The sequence below is a fragment of the Struthio camelus genome, chromosome 5, assembly GCF_040807025.1.
Source record: "Struthio camelus isolate bStrCam1 chromosome 5, bStrCam1.hap1, whole genome shotgun sequence".
Classification (NCBI taxonomy): domain Eukaryota; kingdom Metazoa; phylum Chordata; class Aves; order Struthioniformes; family Struthionidae; genus Struthio; species Struthio camelus.
In genome coordinates, this window is record NC_090946.1 from 39,708,192 (window position 1) to 39,732,426 (window position 24,235).

At 43.8% G+C, this 24,235-nt stretch overlaps 2 protein-coding genes across 4 annotated transcripts in view; one reads left to right on the top strand and one right to left on the bottom strand.

Moving 5' to 3' along the window:
• Window positions 1-7,638, top strand: part of CKAP5 (cytoskeleton associated protein 5) — a 54,636-nt gene extending 46,998 nt beyond the window's left edge. For all 3 annotated transcript variants that reach the window (XM_068945779.1, XM_068945780.1, XM_068945781.1), the window contains exons 38-44: window positions 420-495; window positions 972-1,160; window positions 1,240-1,377; window positions 1,936-2,019; window positions 2,110-2,266; window positions 3,982-4,136; window positions 5,195-7,638. In XM_068945779.1, coding sequence (XP_068801880.1) covers window positions 420-495; window positions 972-1,160; window positions 1,240-1,377; window positions 1,936-2,019; window positions 2,110-2,266; window positions 3,982-4,136; window positions 5,195-5,449 — 1,054 coding nt within the window. In that variant the 3' untranslated portion in view covers window positions 5,450-7,638. The remainder of the gene's footprint in view (window positions 1-419; window positions 496-971; window positions 1,161-1,239; window positions 1,378-1,935; window positions 2,020-2,109; window positions 2,267-3,981; window positions 4,137-5,194) is intronic.
• Window positions 7,639-8,978: 1,340 nt separating this feature from the next.
• On the bottom strand, window positions 8,979-20,284 carry F2 (coagulation factor II, thrombin). Its single transcript, XM_009682749.2, has 15 exons — window positions 20,160-20,284; window positions 19,675-19,768; window positions 18,581-18,744; window positions 16,870-16,894; window positions 16,616-16,666; window positions 15,979-16,084; window positions 15,774-15,904; window positions 13,779-14,075; window positions 13,267-13,377; window positions 12,860-12,986; window positions 12,095-12,262; window positions 11,596-11,769; window positions 11,253-11,431; window positions 9,684-9,754; window positions 8,979-9,275 (listed from the first exon to the last, which is right to left on the bottom strand). Exons 2-15 carry the CDS (start codon window positions 19,751-19,753, stop codon window positions 9,132-9,134), a joined length of 1,827 nt encoding a protein of 608 aa, XP_009681044.1. The 5' UTR covers window positions 19,754-19,768; window positions 20,160-20,284; the 3' UTR covers window positions 8,979-9,131.
• Between the last annotated feature and the right edge of the window lie 3,951 nt (window positions 20,285-24,235).

A 24,235-nucleotide genomic window follows, 5' to 3' on the forward strand; every position in this document is an offset into this window, starting at 1 on the left:
ATGATATGCTAGCTGCTTCTCTTTGCCAGTTCTTGCTTTTAAAATCTTTCCTTGGCTGGCTGATCTTGTTCATTCGTCATTCTGTCTGTAGAGTAGTTGAGCTGGTAAATGAAGAATTGTGATTGATCATTAATTAATGGTGACCGGAACCTGACCACACAGTCTATACAGTTGGAGGCAGGCTAAGCCAACCAGCTTAATGTTATTCTGTATGCATTGTAGTTCAGCGATCTGCTTTCTAAACTCTTGTGATGTGAAGTACTAGAGATTTAAAAAAAAAAAAAAAAAACAATTGCACAGCATGACATTAAACTGCTGGACTTAGCTCCGTCTGTGGTGTGTTATTCTGTGGAGAGTTGGCATCTTTATTTTGTATAGCACTTCCCTGTGTAATTCTGTTATAAACTTATTCCTTCTAGTGCTCTGCTTGTTCTGCTTCAAGACAGTCTGCTAGCAACAGCCAGTTCACCTAAGTTCTCAGAACTTGTCATGAAGGTGAGCCTGTAGCAGAGGTTTTGAACTCTGAAATTTCTGTTTTGTCTGAAGCAACAGCCTAGCTGCCGTAATTTTTTTTCTATCTCTTATTATATAACCCCCTTTTGTAACTGACATGATTTAGAAACAAGTTGGGTATTCTTAATGAGGCTAAACCTGAAAGTACCCCACTGTGTGGGGATGTACATAGCGTCCAGGCATTATCTGTCAAAATTTCTTCACACAAAGCGCTCGGTCTCCTGTCACTGGTAGTGAACTCAGCACTACTACATTCTTTTTCATGCGTCAGCTCTAAAGAGAGATCTGAGATACACTATAGCTAGTTATAAAGAGTTAGTCTGTACCATTTCAAATATGTTACTCTGTCTACTGTAGCAGAGTGAAACAGCTCAATGATCATGATGCATGATCTGCCATTATATATTTAAGTGCTTCTTCACTGAGTTACGTTGCTTTAAGTCAAACTCTCTTTCCAGTGTCTGTGGAGAATGGTGCGACTTCTCCCCGAAACCATTAATAGCATCAATCTGGATAGGATTTTGCTGGATATCCACATTTTCATGAAGGTCTTTCCCAAAGAGAAGCTGAAGCAATGTAAGAGTGAGTTCCCTATAAGGACACTGAAGACTCTGCTTCACACCCTGTGCAAGCTGAAAGGACCCAAGGTCAGAGCAGTCTCTAGTCATGTATTTTTAAATTGGATGTTCATGTGATCTCTAAAGATTTTGCCTCTCTTTCTTTTAGATCTTAGATCACTTAACAATGATAGACAACAAAAACGAATCTGAGCTGGAGGCTCACCTATGTAGAGTAATGAAGCACTCCATGGACCAAACTGGAAGCAAGGCTGATAAGGAAACAGAAAAAGGAGCTTCTCGCATAGTAAGTGGTGTAAATATGTTGGTAGAAAGAAGGGATGTTAAGGCAATTTATTCAGGAAGTAAGCTTTTTTTCGTGATTGTTGAGTATGCAGAAGTACGTGCTTCTCCAGTATGTGACTAGTGTTGGAAACGCTCTTCTAGTTTCAGTTTTGAGGTTGTTTATGGCTGTTCTGGTAACTTGCGGTGTGTTTCTGTTCTTACCTGAACATTCTGTGCATATTCCAGGGTAAGATGCTCCCTAAGGCATTCAACTGTGCAGCATAGGTTTTATCCTGGCAGTTACTGCATTTGATCTACTGAAAGTGAGCCATAACCAAAACAGGCTTTAAACACTGTCCTCTGAGAAGACCTACAGCTTTTTGGTGTCCTGATTCTTATTCTGTGTAACCCGTGGCTACATAAAACTCTAGCCACTTTAAGGCTTCCTTTGTTTTTGAAGCTCTGTGCCCAGCTGACAGGTCTGAGGGCACTGTGTGTTTATTACATTTGTGTAACTTCCTCTTGGTTTTAATGAAGGTTATATTACTCTTTTTTGATAAGTCGCCTTGTATTTATTTAGGAGGAAAAGTCTTCGAAGGCCAAAGTTAATGATATTTTGGCAGAGATATTTAAGAAGATTGGCTCCAAGGAGAACACTAAGGAGGTAAGTGTTTTCTTCCTGCAAGGATGAAAGTGCAATACATTAGAGTGGTGTATGCAGTTGTGATAATGCAAAGGAACTCTTCCCTCCCAGGGTTTGGCAGAGCTGTATGAATACAAAAAGAAATATTCTGATGCAGACATTGAGCCCTTCCTGAAAAACTCATCTCAGTTCTTCCAGAGCTATGTGGAAAGAGGCCTCCGGCTGATAGAAACAGAACGGGAGGGGAAAGGACGTATTCCTTCTACAGGTATGTATTAGAGCAACACAGGTGAATGGGGAGAAGCAGATGTACAATGGGGACAATTGCCTGTACCACACGAGAAACTAGTATTTGGAGACTCTTACAGGCTTCTAAAGTAATTCACATATACTCTTAGTGCTTGTATTGCTTCATGAGGCAACATCTGGTACCCTTTGCAGAGACTATACGTTTTTTGTTGACAAGGAAAATGTTGCAGCTCTTAACTTGTCAAATGAAATATAGAATACATCTGAAAGGCTTGGTAAACAGGTGATTCTAATTTGTATCTTGTAGTTTGGGGTGAACTTTAGCCTAAACTACATGTCTCTGATATCAAGAATTGCTTCTGTGAAGTGTACAGCTGGGTTATAACAGCAACAGCTGTCAGGTTCTCCTTTTACATTTTGGTTACTAAAATGGTTGTAGTAGTTTTTTGATAGAGTATTGTTTGCTATGGAATCTGAAAGTTTATTTAAATAGCTTGAATGGTTCTATAGCAGTCTTTGTGACGACCTCTTTCCAACCAATCAACTTTTTTATTTGATAAGTTGCAGTAAAACAAGCTTTAAATTGACTAGTGAGTTTCTTTGTTATGGATGGGCCCAAATCAGTATTTTAATGTGATATTAAGGAGGGAAGGTGGCAGACGATTAGCTCGCAGTAAAAGCTGACGTATAATCTGGCAAAACTACCTTTAACACTTATTTCTTCAAGTATGTAGCTGTCTCAGATGGTTTTTAGTCTTTTCTCCTGCTGTTGTTCCTTCTTCTATTCCTATGTTGTAAATTACTTCGGGAAGATGATGTAAGGAGGCTTCTTTCACAGCTTCCTAAATCCCTTTGACTACATAGGACGGGCGATATTGTATCTTATGTCCTAAAATTCTGTGCAGCCAAGAAACGTTAGTTCAACAGTATTGACTTCCAAACTGAATTTTTGTGCCCCAATCTTATTTTCCCCCCTGCCATAGTTTGATATAGTAAAGAATTTTGCTCCGCCTTGCAAACTGTGCTTTATTTAGACCAAAGTATAAAAGCTTAACTAACTTCTCTTTTTATGTTTTAAATACCCTTGCTGTAAACTAGTGAAAACAAATCCCTTTCCCCACTGAGTCTTAGAACTTGCCATTTGTTTCAGGATGGAAGGTTTTTCTTGTAATATAAGTCCTTTTCTAGTCTTTTGGTAGAGAATCTTTAATCGCCCTTGCTATATGCCTTTTAGAAATCACTATTTCATTGATTGAATTAAAAGCAGCAATAGCTTTCAGTTACCTGAACAAGAAGAAAGAAGATTAGAAGTAGTGGTGAGGTCTGCTCAAGAGTACTACTGAATACAGTAAAGACAGAAAAATCAAAACACTTTCCCTCCTGCAAATGTAACTGCCCAAGTTCTCTCTATTGGACTTCATGGTTACCTCTGACTGGCATCAGCATCTTCCCATTTTTTGCAGCCATCTGCCTCAGTGCTTCTTTTGTAGACGCTCTGCTGCTCCTAACATTTCTGTCCTAATTTCTTTTCTTTACTTTCAGTTGTCACTTTTAAAGGAAATGACCATGGACACGAAAAGGCCAATATGCCTATACTAGCAAATACAAATAATTGTTGGTAGTTTATAGGTCGGTTGATTCTTCATCCGTTGCATATTATTTCAAGTGATTGACCAAGAGGCTTAGACTTTTTGAGTTTTTAATTTTTTTTTTCCCCTCTTTTTCCTTCCCCAGGAATTTCTCCTCAGATAGAAGGAACATGTGTCCCGGCTTCTGCCAACACTGTATCTTCATCTATAGGCAACACAAATGGGGAGGAAGTAGGGCCTTCAGTCTATTTGGAAAGGCTAAAAATCCTCAGGCAGCGTTGTGGCCTTGACAATGCAAAGGTATTGTATTTGACAGCATTTTTAAATCCCTGGGGAGGGGGGCATGATTTTTTTTTTTTAATTAATTATAAAATCTGAAGTCAAAGGGCTAGCCCTCATGTGCTGAAGATGGATTGCAATCAGAGTTGATTGTCCTTCGTTGCAATGTGCGTTCACACTATTTGCTGCATGCCACCGTTCCTGATATAAACGGCTTTAAACTTGTTACTTGGCCAGGCAGACTTATGTTTTGCTTCATTCTTTTTGCTGCACTGATGTAGATGCAGCTTGTTCTTCCAGCCCTGCAGCTTGGTATCTTGCCTTGGTATTGGTAAAAGAGCAACAACTTGACTTTTGGTAGAGTGAGTCTTGCCAATCAATCCAAGTTTCCTCTTCCCAGTCACTCCAGAAAGCCACTGAATGTAGATGGTGCCCCTAGGAGTGGACTTCCCTCTCGTATTAGAATGCAGGCTGTGTAAGATTGTACCAGACCATCTCAGTGAAACACTGATCTGTGGTGAATTTTTCATCTTTATTATAGCTGCTTATTCTCCAGAGCAGTCAGGTATTTGCAGCCTTGTTAGGTAGAGGTTGATACAAATAGTGCTGGTATATCCAGTTGCATAGTTTTTCTCCAGTAAAACAGGGTGTTTCTTTAATCCAAACAAGAAACTGTGCTTTCTGTTCAGAGTTGAGAACCGGAACAAATGTGACTAATATAAATACGAAGTTCTATGACTAAATTTGATCTGAGGCTGAGAGGTTCTGAATATAAGAAAAAAATTGTTATGCGTATAGCGTGACTTCTGCTTAATGCATGGTGGTTGGACTTGCAGTTCCTTTGTATCCCCGCTGACATGAAATTAATTCTGAATTCTAGAAATTGTTTGTTATAGTTAGCTTTGCACGGATCTGATTTTTATGATGGTAACTGACTTTATCGCTCTAGATAACCAATGTTGTATTGTTCCTTCCCTTTCTTCTGTTCTTAGTGTTTCCTGAGGCCATTGATTATAGCGTGCGTTTCTCTGTGGCTTTTGCCATTACCTGTCTTAACACTTCACTCTCTTCCACTATAGCAGGAAGACAGAGCACCTCTGACATCTCTGCTCTCTAAACCAGCAGTCCCTACAGTTGCATCCTCTACAGATATGCTTCACAGTAAGCTCTCCCAGCTCCGTGAGTCACGGGAACAGTACCAGCATCTGGACCTGGACTCCAATCAGACTCATTCCTCTGGCATTGGAACTACCACGGCTTCGCCTTCCTCTACAGCAGCTAATATTGATGACTTGAAAAAAAGACTGGAGAGAATAAAAAGCAGTCGCAAATAAAGCTGTGAGAAAGACAGCATCACTGTTGGTTGGGCTGTCTTCAGCTTTAGTTTACTAAACTAGAAGTCTTCATAGTTAAAAGGCCTCATTTAGGCCTAGTGTATACAAACTGGTTTATGTATAATACAGTGGATTTTGGAGGACTGAGTCATTGTGGCACAAGTATTTGTACATACTCTGCTTCTCAGTGAGCATCTCTTGACAATAGAAGGCTGTCTGTGTATTAGTTTTAGTGTACAGACCTGTAAACAACCATCCTCTTGCTCAGACTAGTTTCTCATAACTTGTTTTTTTATTTGTAAAATTGTCTTTAAGATCTTTTCCTAGCTCTTAACTCTTAGAGGATCTTTAGTGGTTTCACTTTTAATTTTGTGAATTCTTCTCCATGTAATCCTTGAACTGTTGATTCTGTATGGACACATGGCATGAAGTAACTAATTTAAGTGTCTTTTGTAAATAAAGTTTGCATTAACTATACCAGTCTCTGTAGGAACAACAGTGACTGTTGGTAAGAATAGAAGCCACTCTGTACTCCTGAACGTTAGTAACTGGGTATCTAGAAACTGAATTCAGCTATTCTTGATATGAACCCTGGGTTTAGTGTATTCTCTCATCTTCCCTATATCCATCCGTGGGATGCAGTTCTGAGACTTTACACTTTTACTTCTGTGAGCAGTAGTGCATTTTCCATACAGTTGCTTTTTTTGTTTCTGAATTTGTTTGTTTTGTAAGTTGAGGGTTAAGAATATTTAGTGTGCTGAAGTGCTCTTTTAAATTTACCTAGTCCTTGTAATGCCTTCTCAGATTAAGCATAGTCCCCATCTAATATATACAAATGCATCCCCTTTGAGGGAATAGCAATGCTGATCTGGAATAGATTAGTAGTTATGTACCATCAGTGGACTCATTTATCCTGAACTCATTTGATTAAGCGGTCTTCCTCTTGCAGTTTTCAAGTGAAAGTAGACTATACCACATTCAGTTGAACTTGAAGACAATGCAATATTAGCAAACTTTCCTATTCCATGTAACTAGAAAACACCTGGTAGTACTAGCCTGTGTGATGGCCATAGTCACTTTTTTTTATTTGTGAGTGTCTTTTGTTTAGCCTTTTTCAGAAGCAGCAAGTGTGAAAGCTTAAGACCTACACTGTGTCGCCTTCTGGCCCTTTCATTTCTGCAGAGATGATATTTTGCACTCTGCTGCTTCACTTCCATGTGAGCTGAGTACCATAGCCAGATGAGGGTTATTGAAGACTTGGACAGGCAGGCTTAAAATAGCACACTTCTGCTCTAGGTTTTAATCTTTATTCCTCGTAACTGCTGCTTTTGTTGTTTGTCCTGTGGAAAAGCAGTTTCTGCATTAGGACTGTTGCTGAATCAATCTTGCCTGATTACAGTAAAAACATGACTTCAAAATTGGTACTTTTGTACAACAGATCTGTGCCAGAGCTTCTGCAAATGGCTGAAATTTTTCTCCTTTTACAGGATCCCTAGGCTGGAGTTGCGGTTGATGTGTAATACTGCTTGGTGCCTGTGGTGAGTTTGTACACTGTGATAGCAGGTGACTCGCAAGTGCTCTGCATCCTGCGTTAATTGACATATTGCCATTCATTGCTCCACCACTTTGGTTCAGTAGTAGCATTCTCTTACCCTAACCTGAAATGAGCATGCCTTTTCTTGTGGAACAGAGCTGTATGACAAGTGAAGGTTTTGGCCAGATTGGTAAGTGCTGAGGTATTGTGCATGTGAAGTGGGGATGTTTGTGAATAGCTTGTGTTGGCTGGCATTGGAGATAAATGCTGCTACCCCTCAATTACCAGCTTCTTTTTGAAACTTACTGACATCTAAGTGAAACCATATGTTCCTTTACTGTACCATGTCCAACAGACATTCTGAAGAGACGTTCTCTTTGTTAACTAGCTCAGGATGATAAAACAGCAATGCCCGCAAACTTGCGCATAACTATTTTAAGTTTGAAACTGAAGTGGAAATGAAGCACAGGAGTAATTGAGGAGCAAAAGATGTAGTTGTTTATTATGGATGAGTTTTTGCCCTGTATCTCTGTAGTGTTTGGTTGGACTCAGTATCCTGAGAGCGCTGAACTAAAACTTGTGCACATAAATTAATAAAGTCTAATCTTTAGCCCAGAAAATATTTAAATAACATTAAACTGAATTTCAAAAATGATTCCTCTGTATTATTTGTAACGAGTCAGTATTGTGACTTACTCAAGCTGTATGCTCTTGATTCCCCTGTATTAGGTATGCAGTTTCTCATAGATTTTTAGATAGTACTGAAAGGGTGAAGGCTAAGCCCTTCAACAGTAGAAGGGATGGATGTATTGTTTGATGCCTGTGGTCATACATTTGGCTGGCTTTGCACACTTGTGCAACTTGACCACTTGAGATTTCTTTCTTTAGATATCTTTGAGAGATTGCTTTCATGCGTTCTTTGGGTAATTAGATTGAGCTTTCTTCAAGTTTGTTCCCAAATGACCCATCTTCAGGGAGGCAGCCAAACACAGTAATTGATCAGTAACTTTGTTTATATCCAAATAATTTCAAGTAGTTATCCCCTACCATCATTTTTTCAACTCAGTCACTCTGCTTTTGTAATACTCCTTGAAGCACAAGCAACTTGCACTGTTGCCTGTTTCTGTGGCTTAATGGCAGTGCGAAGAGTGAGGAATTTAGGAACATGGTGTCATATGGAGCACAGACAGTTTCCAAACTTCACGACCGCTTTAGGAAAATAGGGCTGAACAAGTTTGCTAGTCGAGCATACTTGTTTACTGCTGGGTCCTCAGTGATCCACAGATAATTGCTAAAGGGTTCATGAAAAAGTTAATACTTTTTCTAAGGGTGAGCCCTAAACGGACTTTATAAGACAAGCGGACAGGTATAGTGCAGAGGCCCTTGGGCAATGCCTGTGAACAAACTGCTCCCTTTTGAACCTATCTATGCCAGTGGAAAATACACTTCCAGTGTTCAGCAACACCTACCTTCTAGAAAGTTATTGCCATGCAATAGTGGAAGTGCTGCTTAATCTGTTCAAACCCGTTTTCCTCTGTAGGATGAGTTCTAAATATTTGGCACTTGTGACTTAAGACACGAACCTTGCAGCGATGCTGCTATCTGTTGTCTGCAACTGTAGCTGAGAACAGTAGCTTTCTTATCAAAGCAGGTTATAGTTGCTGTGCTTTAGACATGTATTGGTTTTGAATAATGTCATAACTGTTGTAGGGTGATCATCTCCAGGACATTCTCAGTTCAGTTTCTAAAACAAGATGAATAGACGAAGGGAGAAAATGGCCAGTGCCTGAGGCCACAATCTTGTCTAGTGCGTTTTGTCTAAGGTCACGATCCGAGGTCGAAAATATGTTGATGCTTATAACTGCTAGGAGGAGAGCTTGTTCAAAGCCCAGCAGGTAATTAATAATACTAGTGCCTTTTTCTGTTGGGTCTCCTAATTGCTTTGATGGCATAGATTCAAGTGGAACTAAACTTGGCATTAACACGGGAGGAAGATGGATTTGTTGAAAACTTTATTTTCGAGAGAGAACGCTTTCCTTTGTCAAGTTAAATTCCTATAACCATTTTACTTCAGGATCTTCTACGCTCATGTTCTTGAAAAGTGGAGCACTGTAGCAAAACTGAGAGCAAGCAAGGGCAACGCTTCCTTTATTGCATATATCTTTCAATGGCTTTTCGAATCCACTTTTTCAGGCGGAATACGTGCGTATAAAATCCGTATTTACCGTCTCGGTCACAGCCTTCTCCCCATGAAACTATTCCCACTTGATACCAGCGGCTGTCATCTGGGCTCTAAGAGAGAAAAATAGAATTGGCACAAGGAACAAGTCTTTCAGGTCTGAACCTTGTAAGCACCCTAATCTGCTTAGTGATGGATACTACTTTGAAATTCAGACTGACAGCTTACCATCTATGAGAAAACAGCCTAGCTTGCTGGAATGATTTTTGTCTCCGTTCTTAAACATCTAAGTGGGAAGCAGCCATCACTCTTAAATTCTGCAGCTGGTCTCTGTATATGCTGAGGGCTCAGTAGCTGGATGATTGCAGGATGCTTCTTCCTGATTGCTTGGCTCAAATATGATAGGGTTTTGCTTCAGCCACTCAGCAGTCTCTGCTGCTGTTTTTTAGACCGTTACAGAAGTTCAGCTCAACACAAGCCTAGCTCCGTTTGTTTTATGACCTTGTACTTCTTGAACGTACCTTCATTACAAAAGGTCCCCCACTGTCCCCTTCACAGGCATCTCCTCTCTTTGAGTCTTCAGGACTATACCCTGCAGACCAGAAGAAGAAAGTCAGACATTTAACTGTAAGGGGAGTGACTGATCTTTTCTCATGATCATCTTTATCTTAAAGTTACTTCTAGGAAACTGCTTTGTTTTTAATGTTATATGTAAACCAGCTAACTGCTTCTTCGGTCTTTGCAGCATTACTGATTCCAGCACTACTTTGCCACCTGCTATGCTCTCATTCCTATTTTGTTTCTTTCATCAGGGTTCCCTTAGAGTCAGCTGCTACCCTGTTCGCATCAGTAGCGTGAGCTACTGTGCTTTTCTCTTGTTTCACAAACTTGTGTGTGTGTGCAGCATTCCATATGCTGTTCTTTCAATTCTGTTTACTATTGAGACAGATTGCCCTCCTCCATGTTTATATTCCTTTCATTCTGCAGGCTCTGCCTTTTCCAACTGACTGTATTTTCTTTCAGTCTCACAGTAATGAGGAAGGGCATTTAACTTTAATTCCTGATGAATCAAACAGTAACTTTGCATTTTTCCCATCACTTGAGTCTTCCCTGTGCTCCTGTATGTCTGCATTTCAGCTATTTTTCCAAGAATATTGTCTAGAACAAGAACCATAAGAACACTTATGCTTTTGTCAGCATGCTCTGCCATGAAATTGTTTTCTATCATAATTCCAACAATTGCTTGTTATTAGATGCTTTCAACACCACAAATTCTGTCAGAAATTGTTAGATTTGCTTGCAGGAACTGATAGAGGCTGTGGGAATAAAGAATACAGCAGAAAGCATTGTACATAAATCTGATGTGTTTTTATCTCGAGTTCTGTGTTTATTTCTGTCTTCTCAAGAAGGAGGTGGTAGTAAAGAGATTCAGGAAGGTGCAGTAAAGGAGACTGGAGGTACGGGATGTCCTCTGTGTTAGGAGAGATTAAATAAAGTGCTGCTCAGTTTGGAAGAGAAGTGATAGAGAGCTGTAAGATCTATGAAATGGAATATGATATGGAGGAGAAATCATTCTTTCTGAAGAGACGAGAACACAGGAGATTTAACAGAACATGAGGAATTACATTTTTCACACAAGCCATAACTAATCTGTGGAGCCTGTTGCCACGAAAGTTGTGGACCTAAGTATGAATAGGTTCCAGAGGACAGACAAGTTAGTAGAGAACGGGTTGCCACAATAACTAGACTGTGGCCTTCAGCTAAGGAAGCACCAAAACCATTGCATATACTGGTGAAAAGATAATTATATGTGCTCAGTTCTTACACAGCTGTTGCTGACATATAGCGGAGTGGTCCCATTAGGCTGGTTAACCTGGAAGTGTGGTGTTACAAACTTTGTTTATTACTTTACGTTTTCCAGCCTTCCTGTTGTCTGAGAACTGAAAAAGTTGGTGCTTAGCATGGGAAAGTTATTCTTTAGGAGGGCAATTTTAAGCTTATTAGAAAATAACTTGGCTGTGTGAGCCCCATCAAGAGCTCAGATACCTCATATTCAGGGGTGTTAGCCTTGTGTTTCCAGTGCCACTTACCTGCACAGAACATGTTGTCAGTGACTTTGACCTTGGTGGATGCCTTGCAAGTATCTTGGTCTACAATGGGGACATTGAGCTGTTGCAGAACCGTGGGCAGGTTGCTCGGGTTAGTGGCCCATGTTTCTTTCAGGTTTCCCCAACCAGTTACCCGCCCTTTGTAACCTGCCAGCATCAGCCTGTAGAAGGAAGCATGGTTGTTTTCAAATTTATTGCAGTAACGTTCTCCTGCCTGGCTCCCTTGCTGCAAATAGGCTATATGTGCACTCTTTTTGTCTTTTATGAAGGCTCAAAGGAGGCTTTTGTAGCCTATCTTTTTAGAACTGTGGCACCACTTCCTCACCTCTGCACAACCTCTTTGGTAGGCAGGCAGACAGGATGGATGTAGTCACTGAAGATGACAGGTCTCTTCAAGTGCATGAGTGCAATGTCTCGGTCCATGTTCTCTTTCCAGTTGTACTTTGGATGGATGATGATTTTATCCAACAGAGCGATTTTCTCTTTGTTCTTTTCATATCTAAAATTGTTAGGAAGGAAAGAACCGACTGTACAACAGCAACTGAGAGCCTCTGGGGCTGATGATATTCTCAAGTACTCTGTACCCTCTGAGAAAATACTCTCTTAACAATTAAGGAGTTCCCTTTAGGCCTTCCAGGTCTCTGCCCTCCCTTTCATTTCAACCTCAAGGATCAGCCAGAGCAGCAAATAGCAGCTCCATTAGATCCCATTTTTGAGAGACATGCTGCATGTGTTCTTTTCCTTCTATACTGAATGATATCCCAACCTTGTTTTATCTCATTACTCAGGAGGCTAGTTCACTTTCACTTCGTCCAGGTTCTTACTTTGCCCTAAAATGCTTGCCAATCCGCACCAAGATGTCATTTGTAGTTAAGTTCTTGTCCCAGGGTGGATAATAAAGGCAATGAGCAGCAGTCAAGACCCAGCTGTCACTGATGAGGCTGGCACCACACAGCAGCTCTTGAGGACTCTTTTTGTAGAGCATCACCTGCCTAAGAGACAAGGAAGGAGGAAGACTTACCAGTGCCTTTGACCTTGGCCACTGCCTTGCAGGTATCTTGGTCTACAATGGGGACATCAAGCTATTGCAGAACTGTGCGTAGGTTGCTCAAGTTAGTGGCCTGTGTCTTACCGGGACTAAAGACTGAAGCAGAATTTGTAGTGAGCGGGGAAGAACATTGTGCTCTATTGACACAGAGGACTGCATAAGGTGGCTATCCGGCAAAAACTTCCCTAGGCTTTCTTGAAAGTGTGCTCACTGTACTAGACAATTTTACCATGTTTCCTTCACCTGCAGAGCTTTCTTGTCCCCTTTCCTCCAGCAAGGCTGGAAGGAGGAAGAAACAAAGATGAAACGCACCAGCCCTTCTGCTCTCCCTGGCAATTGTGTACTTGGCTCAAGAGGAGAGGAGGAGTTTCTGTCCAGCTATTTTAGTGTTGCCCTATCAACTTCCTGGAGAAGCTGTGAGTAGAAATGATGTTGACGGTGTGCTCCCTGGCACAGGAGAGCCCTCTTATTTCCCTCTGCGGGAAGGGAAGGGAAGGGAGGTGCAATTACCTAGGAAGGACTGTAAAGAGACATTGCTTACCAAGGGGAACTGCCAACCTCTGCATCATCCCCATGCACAACTCTGCTTCCAATGTAGGACTCCAGCAGCTCCTTCTCGCTTTTGTCCTTTATCTTTTTCTTCTCAAATAGAGGGCGAATGCCGCAGTCTGGAAAAACAGGCAGTCTGGCTTCGTTACTCTACCTGATTCAGTGAAGAAATTCTGCCTGCAGTCACCATGCTCGTCTGGAATAACCTAGGAAGGGAGCTCTTACTAGCTCCATGATCTGTAACTGCAAGTTAACTTCTGATGATCCTTCAAGGAATTTTTAAATGTTTTTGACAGTATTTAGCAAGCTGATGTTTCTGAGGAACAGTGAGTGCCCTGTGTGCAAAGAAACTGCAGCCTTTCTACAAACTGTCATGCTTTGTCCAGAGTTCATGCTCACCTGCTTCACCTGAACCAAAAGTTTTGTCATCAAAGAAGGTTTTGTACTCTTGAAGGACAGTACGTCCTGATATTTCCTCCAATTGTTCATTCCCATCCTCCAAAGAGCTGTCTGAGAAAGAAAGAAAGACAAAAATGGTGAAAGCCCTAGCTGCAGGTTTCCATCTTTATTAGGAGTGTAGCTGTTGCTTTCCACATCCAGGGGACTGATGAAGGAATGATGTTTCAAAGCTACTGCCATTTTTAATGTTTATTGTCCATAATCAGCCACATACTGGCTAGGCAATATTCAGATTTTGTAGAAGAGCACAATGGGGGAAATACATGGTGGTGGCTGTTATGGCACGTATGATATTTGAACAAACAGGACTTTCACAAGCTCGCTCCCTCATCTCTGCCCCCCCCCCCCCCCCACCTTCCCTCCAAGCCAGGCTGTTCTCCACAGTAACACATCTTGTTTTTGCTTGCCACTGCCTTGCAAAGTGCATACCCAAACCAATGCAGGCTTCTCACCGCAGTACTGCAGGTCACAGTATTCAAAGTGGGGTGGTTCATCTGTGACGCACCAGACACCTTCGTCATCTGCGTCAGGATTCCGGCAATAATTTTCCAGCAGCTTCACCTCTGTGATGATGGTTTTTCCTTGGAGCACCTCTTTGGCCTTCTCAGAGTTCCATGGTAGACACTTGGCCCCAGAGATGGTGACTGAGAGGGTTCCAGCATAAAGCATGCCTTTTTCTTGTTCACACGGCTCCGTTGAGGCTGGAGGCTTGACCCGTGGAGTGAACTCAACTGTGGTCCTCTCCTCACCTGCAAAGGCAAAAAGCTGTTACCTAAGCCATACCTTTGCGCTAGGAAGTATTGGTGTTGACATCTGGGCCTGAACTCTGTTTCTAAAGCCCAGAGCTCCATGAGGCATCTCATTGTGTTCCAGAGCTCCTGTGCTCCCACAGGCTGCCACACTGTCAACAGTGAGCCACTACACTATTGCAGCATCAGAGGTGGCTCTTTAAACAGGAGGTAAGAAGAAGCTGGTACTACCCGTTGTGCCTCTCTCTGCCACTTAGATTTAAGGGGACAATGCCGCGTTCCTTTTTTAACCAGCTCGAAGGGTAGGGACCTGAGGCATCACAGCGCTGCTGATTTAGAGCCTCCAGTGCCTTTTTCTCAGATGTGTAACTAGGCCATGTATGGGGAGCCTTTAACAGTGCTATGTTACTAAAATCCTGGACTGAAGTTCTGTCAAGATATTTCTTCCCCAACTAATGAGACAAAAATATTCCTGCCAGCCTTTCTGTACTTTCTTGCACTTTTTCTTACTTTCTGGCTGCAAAGTCTAAGTAGAATTTCCTGCGTGAGCGGGCACTAGGTGATCTGTTCTGCAGTAGCCGCTTGACCTCATGTGGCCTTCTACTTGAGCACTGTGGGAATCCCCATGTGAAGAGAAACCCTCTGCCTACTGACTCTGGAGCGCAGCACCCATGGAGCAAGCAGCAATCAGCTTAATCAAGGAGGCTGGTTGTCCGTGAGCTTGATTTACGTCAACTTGATTGCAATGTGTGAGAAAGTAAGGTTTTTCTAGTCAGACATATGTATGCATAACTGTAATAGTAGGCTACTCTGCTGTAGGTCAGAAACTAGCTGGTGAACAGAAATGGTCTTAGATGGCTGATCATTCCAGGGCAGAGCAGTATTTCTCTCTTGATTTGCCAAATGGGAGACGGGCCGTATTAATGATTTTAGTACTTCATAACACCCCTTGGTCAAAAATGGTTGCTGACCCCTTTGATTTTCAAAGGATTTGAAGCATGCTATTGCCTCTGCTTTTGGAAGTGAAGCCGCTGCTATGAGAAAGCTTTTCTGCTTTCTATTTTCTATCATTTCTTCTGAGACAAAGGCCAACCCTCACAGGAGGCAGCTCTGTGTTGTTGAGAAAGAATGGGAAGGTATGAATAAGTGTGCGGGGATAGTTTTCCATCCTGCCAAATTAAAGAAGGGCACCTGCTCTCCTTGACAGGAGACAGTGCGTAGCAAACAGTGCTCTTCCCTGTGAGTGAACATTTAAGGTAGACGTTCATACACAAGTTGAAGTGATTTTGTCCTAAAGGTGGGAATTCTGACAAAAAATACAATATAACTCACTACTTTCACCACACCCTGATTTAGAGGCATCTGAGTTAGGATTTTGGGGTGCTTCAGGTTGGTAAAACTGCAGTAGACTCCAGGGGACTGTAGATGCCAGGTTTGATATAGATTTAGAGTAGTTTGGTCTAGACAAAGCATATTAGAAGGAACTAGCCAAGGCAGACAAATGGGCAACCCAGTGAAGGTTTCTCCTCAGCCCCTCTTACCCTTTAAGACACAGGTCCTTGAGTCCTAAGGACCTATGTTCCTGTAAGATCCCTTCCTCCTAACCCTCTCCCCTTCCTTGATGCATTTACTCTCGGCCTTAGCGTAAGGTGTTCCCTGTCAGTGAAAGGCTTGCTGGGGCCTAGTGCTGAGGCATACCACACACTGGAATGGGACATTCCTCCCGTGGCACCGTTGGGTCTCGAGTGTAGCACCATGGGCCTTCTGGGTTGTTGTCTGGATTCCTGCAGTAGTTCTCAATGAGGTTGGGATGAATGGTTGTGTTAAATCTATAAGAAAAGGCGGGTTAGGAAGGCAGGACAGCCTGGAGAACCCTTTAGGGAGATGAGAGAGAAGAACTTACTTGGGTATATGTGGATATTTGCTTGTCCACATTTGACATTCAGTCCCTGATTTGGTGTGACTAATTGTCCCCCGATAGTTCTGGCCCAGATCAGTGGAGCAGTTACCTGTCAAAATCCCAACACAGGGTAAGCTGGAGCCAAGGGACATAGAGGTTACATTTTTCAAAGTCAGAGGTGCCATCCCCTTTAACTTTTACAGCATACATGAGCAAGAATAGGCATTTTGTTCGTGGGATGGGAAGAGCACACAACTTAATTTCTACCTTATTACAGGGAGCTTGCCCTGAGGCTCTGTACCTTGCTTTGGCTGTAGGTGCACGTGGGAGCAGTTCTGACAGGCTAGTTTTTTCTAGAGCTGTACTTGATGAGACTGTACTATGTCATAGGGCAAAGGATGTTTACCCTATACTGTTACAAGGGGAGAGTTAGGCTATTTGTGAAATATTCAAGGGAGAAATGAAGAGGAAGAGAGGACTTAAACTCCCCTCATGTTATTTCTGTTTCTCATCAGAGGGCCTCACCAACTTTAGATTTCTTCCTTCCAAACTCTGCAGGAAGCAGAATACCCCTTGCAGGAAGCAAGTTTCTGGTACTCACTGTATCTTGGAGCTCATGATGTGAACATGAATTTCTTACCTTCTAGACAAGCATCCAGAACTGTCCTGGACTTCCTTATGCCCTGACATGCTAGCAGAACAAGAAGAAAGAAACCTATTACACGAAAGGAATCTAAACAGGTATCACCGTTTGAACCAGTTTATCAGGGACAAACTGAGTGCTTTGCCCTGGAGAGAGTGGGCCCTTCTAATAGGGTAGGGAACCATCTCTTTGGGAGGGATCCATGCAGCCTGAGGGACAGCGGAGCAGCTGCAGGACTTGAAGCAACTTACCTTGGTATTTTGACCAAAACTCCTCCTGAAAAACAAATGAAATATTTAAGAGTAGAGACTCATAACGTAAGACCTTCCTTAGCTGCTGCAATTCAAACCCATAAGAGAATGCCCCATCGCAGCAGATGAAGCAAACTAACCAAGGCTCTGCTGATATCAAATGCTATAGAGCCCAACAAAGCAAAAATCTACTATAAAGCCATATTCCATCTCATTAGACTAAGACATCAAGTAGTCTGTCACAGCTCTTCCCCAAATAGGCAGGCATTTTGGAGGCAACCCACTGAACTTCAGGTGTTATCTGTTCTTGTACCACTGCAATATCCGGATATCAGATCCCTCTCAGATCCAACAGTCTGAAGCCTGGAAACCGCTTCATCTGAAAGCCCCTGTCCCTAGGTAAGTGGACATGGTACAACTCTGTTGAGGAATGCTGCAATAACGGCTTCTGCTTAGCTGCTTTCCATTCACAGCCTTGGATCTCCCAAAGTACATGTTTTTATCTCACCACCATATAATGTGCTTTGCCTTATGCCTTTTACTGATAAAAGGCAGTACTGCAATATAGCAGTGTCCCTGTGATGGATTAACCTAATGTCTGCAGGAGTCTGTACCATTCTATGAAAGACGTTTTGGTTGTTAATGTGTCCTGAGCCTGCGCTTGGTCTTTGTAGCCTCTGTATTGACCTAGAACAGGCAGGATGTGCCAAGGAAAATTACCGCGCCTAAAAAATGCAGAGATGCAAACTCAATGCAACCAAAGATCAGTTACTGTGCAGGAATATTTGCTATCCATATTAGGCTGTTAATTCAGCCAGAGATCATCTAAGAAGAGACTTTGATCACTTTTTATGGATTGGAGACTAAGCAGACTGATAGAGAGGCCTGGCATTTCTGCAAGAGACCAGAGATGCTTGCAGTGGTTCTCTTATCAATGTGCAGAGGAAACAAAGCCTGTACTACTCTACAGAAGTCCAAGGAATTGGATCTAGAACTTCTAAAGGCTGGTAAAAGGCAGAGGACGCTCTAGAGTAGTGAAGAAACGGAGGCCACAGATAGTATGCAGGTATTGCTCAGCTCTTTAGATCTATGTCTGTCAGACCTCTCATGCCTGAGAGCAATTCCATTAGAAATGCTCTGTAGAGCTTGTACCTTACTGGCTTGAACTCTCAAACGTTCGTCTGTTTACCACTGTATTTTCTGGAACGCGGAATTCAACACTAATACTGATCTTGGGGCTAGGAGCGTTTCCTAAAAGGATGCCAACAGAAATTTTGCAGTGAGCGAGTCCAGAAGCCAGAAAAAGGGACAGTGCCAAAGCTTAAGCTCAAAGGGTCTTGAGGCACCTGCACTCAGTATTTGGTTGCTAAGCCAGCTGTTTTGTGAGTGTCCTGGAGGGCCACTGGGGGCTGTGGCAGTTGAAGATGTGTGGCACTATGCTGAAGTGGAAGGTGCAGTTCTTGACTGATGGCTGAGGGAAGGCTGTTTCATTTTCACTTTGTCCTTAAACTAAAGAGGGAGGGAAAAGAATCCAAGCTTCCCTAAGGAAGTTTAAGCTGTCCCAGGGGCACATGCACACATCAGCCTCATCTCTCAGCACTGTGTCTTACAACCCCCCAGTCCCTGGCTGTGTGTGTGGCATGCTGGTCTCTCGCTACAGGAGCTGGTTGAGGGAATGTTTCTTAGGAGCACCCATGTGCCCTGTACCTACCGTGCGAGCAGTGGATTCCAGGGCTTCAAAGGCCTCCTCGTAACTACATATCTCCTCCAGGCACTCTCGCTCCAGGTTGCCTTTAAGCATCTCTTCTAGAAATCCCTTGTTGGCACGTCGTGGGCGCTTGAACAGTGACAGTGCCTGCCTCTTGTCCAGGAAAACTACCAAGTCAGAACAGGGCCAGTCAATGGGATGCTTGCAGTGAGAGGGCCTCTTTGTCTCCCCTTATTGTTTCCAAAAATCGCACTCAGCTAGTGTGTTGGTCCCATAGCCCAGCCCCACCCCCATTCCACCATGCAGCAACCCCCCATGTCCACACCTGATGATCAGTGCAGTCTCTATAAGCTGTGAGGGTTGTCATCACGTAGATTCCCCTCAGAAGTGAGGGGAATCTTCCATTATCCTTGGCAGGGCAGCTCTGCTCGTTTGCCATTAGGGAGAAGGTTGTTTGCCTGAGCTTGCTATTGGTCTGTGCCAACTGCTATGTTCTGTCTTGCTGACCTCAAACTGCTGCGATAAGGTGCAATTTGGTTCTGTCTTCATGTTCAGAGACCCTAATCTCAGCCCTGTAAACAGGTCTTCCCACACACAGTAGTGGGCTTAGATTAAGAAAAGATAGAGGGAGAAGAGACTGTAATAAAAGATAAGGAGCAGTGAGTGTAGGACAGCTGTGTATTGCAGATGACCAGAAGTGGAGATAAGGGTGGACAGAGGAGGAAATGGAGAATTGCAGCGACCCAAGTCAACTGACTTAACTAGCCCAAACAGGCCCATAGTTGAGCCATGCAAGATCCTGGACCTAGCTACGTTCCCCTTCCCTGCCATCTCCCCTGTGGCCCACACAATCAACTGAGCTATTGTCACTAGGCTTTCCTGCCCGCAGCTGGAAGCTGCTGCATCCTCCTCAGGAAAGCCCTGTGCTCACACCACTGTCTGCACCCTTTAATTCCCAACTTAAAGCTTTTAGAAACTCCCCCTGCCTTACCTAGAGAATCTCCCACGGGCTTTACCCTTGAGAAGAAATAACCACATTTTTGCTTCCTTCCATCACCCATTGGTACTGCCCTCCTCCCTGGGCCCTTGGCTCTTACCTCCGTCATGGCTCAATGTGAGGTGCAGAAGGCTGGAAAAGAGCAGGCCCCTCAGTATGCTGGTTTTGCTGTGCGCCATGCTGTACAGCCCTGGCTGCAGGGGAAACGCAAGGGGAACAGAATAAGCGGAGTCACAGCCCTGCTGGGTTAATATTGAACCAGAATGAAGAAACAGGACTCCAGAGGTCGTGGTGTGTCAGGGACAGTGGGGCTGAGGCTCCTCTTATCCCTCCTCTTTTGGCTTTTTTCCTTCCCTTCAGGGTATCTTCCTTTTCATACTTCATTGGCAGAAACCACACCATAACACAAAACATCTCTGGATGTGTGCTGGTCTCCCCCTCCCCCCACCCCCTGCAACAGGAGTAGAGTTAGTATCCCGTTTCATAGCAGGGAAGAGGACATGAGGAGCAAGATGATGAGCTTGTCCCAGGGTATCGGGAGAATTTGGGTTGGAGAGGTCTCTACCAGCTCACAGCCACCCTTACCAGAGCAGCTCACTCTGCTCATCCTCTGGCTCTTGGCAGGATTGCAGCCTCCCCACCACCCTGGCTTGGTTCCCTGCAGCTGAGTCTCCTCACAGTCTGGGCTCTTTAGTAGCCTCAGGCGCAGCAAGACTTGGAGAGCTTAGCCAATCCCAGTCCTCTTTTTAGCTACAAGCCCACCCTTCGGAGTCCTGTTGTCTTTTCTCCCTGCAGTTATCAGCAAGCTCAGCCGCAGCTATTTTGGCACTAGAGCAGCGTGAAAGAGCCAGCTTGTCTCCCCCTTGTTCTCCCTCACCCATGCCAAGGAGCAGGAGTGCCTGCTACAGTCCTTGTGGAATTTAAATGTTCTTCCCAGTTAGGTCAGCAAGGCCATTTTCATTGCATACTTCCCACTGCATTAAGATTCCCAGGAGGAGGGTGAGGCAGTGAAGTTTGGGTCCCCCCTTTTATTCCCACACCAGTGGAACATACTAAAATAAATCCAAAAGGAAACAGAAGCTCTGCCAAGCAAGGAACATGCAAGCCCGAAACAGCCAGGAAAACAAGGGCTTCCAGGAATAGGGAGGCAGGACTATCTTGAGTGTCATGACATCAGCTAATGAATAAGCCACGAACTGGGCTACTTGACCTGAGAAAGCTCTAGTGATTCCTACAACAAGCAAAAAATGGCACTGTTCTCTCACTGTGAGAAAACAGCGGAAAGCAGGGCAAGGTGAGGGTAGTCCCAGGAACTGCCACATGGCACAAAAGTGCTTTCTGCCAGCAGGGAGCATGTTTTGTGCTGTGCCTCCGTGCAGCAGACATATCCGTAATGTTTATCTCCATAGTAGATGTGCAAATATTAGCATTAGGGTAGCTGAGGAATGACTCTCTGGCCACTGGTACAAAGAGCAGTTGCACAGACTCTCTCCCGTGTTTAAGACCGTTCCCTGTTTTCATACTTCCTCACCCGGACTTTGGAGAGATGTTTTTAGGAATGGCTGAGATGACCTAGGTGGAGGAGCAGGTGTGCGCAGGATTAGCCACAAGCCTAGAAACACCCTGTTTTACTTTGCATGAGGGAAGCAGCGCTATGGAAGGAGGGTTACACAGGCAGGGGCCGCTATGAGGCTGGGGCAGGAAGGAAGCATCGCTGAACAAACAGTTTTCTGAACAGTGATGAAATCAGGGCTGCTGCTGTCTCATGTCTCACGTAGCAGTCACGACTGCTTCTCTCTGTGAGGGGAGGTGCAAACGGCTCCACACTTCTGGAGGCCCCGCTGGCAGGCTCAGCTGCCTGGGGAGCAGAGGATAGCAGCAAGGACACACCTATGTGTTTTCTATGTGATGATTTGATTTTTGGCTCATGCTGCAGGTTGGACACATGACCTCAGGACTGCTGGTCATGCCTGAGCAAGTCCATATGGATGTGAATGCAGGGCACAGAAATATCATCACAGGAAGACTGACACCACCACCACCCCCTATAGCAGTGATGAGAGAGACAGATGCTGCCATATTTTATGGAGGTGTAATGCACCGGTGCAAGTGTTCGTTATAGATCCCATTAAGAAAGGCACTCAGACCCCGTAAAGTATTGATTAGAACAACGTTTATTGTAGCTGACACAAGAAGTAGGAAGGGGATAGCGTAGATGATCTTATGTCTCTCTAGATAGTGGGAAACCCAAGTTGTGTAGCATCGGATGGATCTTTAGTCAGTGTGTGACACACTGCACAGATCCCATCCACGGTGAGGTTCACCGGCATTGTGGGTTTTCCAAGCTCTTGTAGGATGTTCTTAGACGTAAACAGCTCTGTTCGTCATTTCTACTGTCGAGCAAAAGGACGTTCACATGAAAACATGCTGCTTCACTTTTAGACAGAGGCAAGAACGTGTCGATGGCATCATCGCCAGGCACCAAGCGGGAGCTGCTTGCAGAGTCCTCTGTTCTAATTAGCCAGCCAAGCTTATCCTGCGGCCAAGTGATATGTGCAGCGCAGCACAGCACAGGCCTGCGCCTCCTCAGGTCAGCTGCTCCGTGGATCTCTAACTCCTTGGTGCACAATGGTCTTCCGGCTGGTCCCGCTACGCTCCACCCCGTGATGCACTCGCACAGTTGCCCTTTCCTGAAGATTTTGTAGTTTGCAGGTTACATCGGTAAGCTTTCTGGTTGCTGGAAAGCTTCTTATCTATGACACAATTGCTGCAATTAATAATACAAGGGTAGCAGCAAGTGGAACTAACGTTGGGCACGAGAAGGGGTGTAGAATAGCAGTAGTATTGGAGCTAAAACTGCCGCTGATGTCGCACCGTTGGGCAGCAGCGGCGCCAGCTACTTGCCTTGTGGGCTGGCTGGATGATGTGTTGATTCTGATGTAAGGCTTGTATTGCTACGAGGTCAGGCTGCTTTTCAGTTGTTAATTGGTGCGTGGATGTCGTTCCCATGCCGTCCAATGAAGAAGGGCTTGCCGGTGTTGCCAAGTCCCCTTGCGCGCGTTGACGTTTTTCAGCGTGCGTTGTGACAGCCGGTCGGGCGCGTAGAGGAAGACGGAGGTGTTCCTGGGCATCCGTTCTACAGGTAATACTTACTTTGCGTATGGAGCCTGTAGTCTGACGCATTAATTCATTTGGCTGCTGTAACTTCTGGCGCAGTACTTCAGATCCAGCATTAACGTGTTTGTTTGGTTTTTTTTTTTTTCTTAATTTTAACACTTTTGTGAGGCCTTTCCATCTGGCCGGTGCTTTTGGGTAGACTTCAGGCTCTGATCTTTTTTTTTTTTTTTTCCCCTTGGAGCGTGTTGACCTGCTGCAATGGGGTCAATGTGGTTAATACGCTGCCTACCCAGCAGAACCGCAACCCTCCTGTGAGTAGTTGGCCCCGCAGATGCCCGTCTCCCAGCTCAGTTGTCCTGATTTCAGCCACCTCTGTGCTGGTCTCACAGGGGCTCCTGGAGCAGGTTGGGGGGGGGGGGGGGCCATCTCCCAGCAGGGTGTTGTAATCAGCAGGAGGTGCATTGCGCGCAGCCACAAAGTGGGCCAAAACACAATTGGTATAAGGAGAGGAGCCACTGTTCAACCACCCTGTACTCGGAAGAACAGTCCATAGACTTGCTCTGATCAGAAAGACAGGGCTTGATCCACCTTGCCAAAGGGGAGAAAGGGTCCATATTCTGAGAACTTTTTTTTTTCCTTTTTTTAAATATATATGTACAATTGGTTCATGTTTGGATTACATTTGATTGATCATAACCTTGGTGGTGAATAGCTTTTCTGTGATTTGTTGACTGTTTTACCGATCCCTTGTTAGTGTTACTGGTGACATGGTGAAGAAGGTAGCAGAGATATCAAAGGCCTTGTACTTGGGCCTATAGTTAGGCCTCTCACAGGAGGGTTTATGTGAGCTTGCCAGCAATTCAGCTCTCCTCACATTGTATAGCACCTTTTGTAAATGTGTAAAGTGTACTCATAAATCCACATACATATGCAAGCCCATAATTTACATAGTTCAGTATCTGTAAGTTTGGAATGGGATACTCTCAGGTTTTTTTTTTACCTATTGAAGATAAGATTAACACAAGATTGTTATTAATAGTTATCTTTGTTCCCAATGATGCAATTTTTTCCTTCATAGGAGCTTTCAATATACTCAGTCACGCTTTTTTTCCATTCCTTCGTTTCTCTGTCTTCTCTATAATAAAGTTTGTCTTAATAAAGACAAACTTTAGCTTAAATCAGTAATTGGTTTTTTTTCCCCCACACATTCTTGTGATTAGCCTCTGCAGCAGGATAGCGTGCATCAGCTATCACTTCTCCAGGAGCTTTGACTTCCACACCTCAAACATTTTACTCTTGTGTCTCTGTTCACCTTTCCTGTAAGCAACTTTTTATCTTTTTTTTTCTTTCTGCGCTTATGCCATGAGTGAAGGATGTTGTTTTCCTGTCATAGAGTAATAAAGATTTGTACCTTTTTTGCTCCCAAAGGCATGGTTTTCAACCCAATTGGGAGTTTTGATTCTTTGCTCCATATAGACTGAGGTTTTTTTTAAGTGAGGAAATTTTTTGCAACTGTTTATTTCTTATGTAACTTTTTTTCCAAC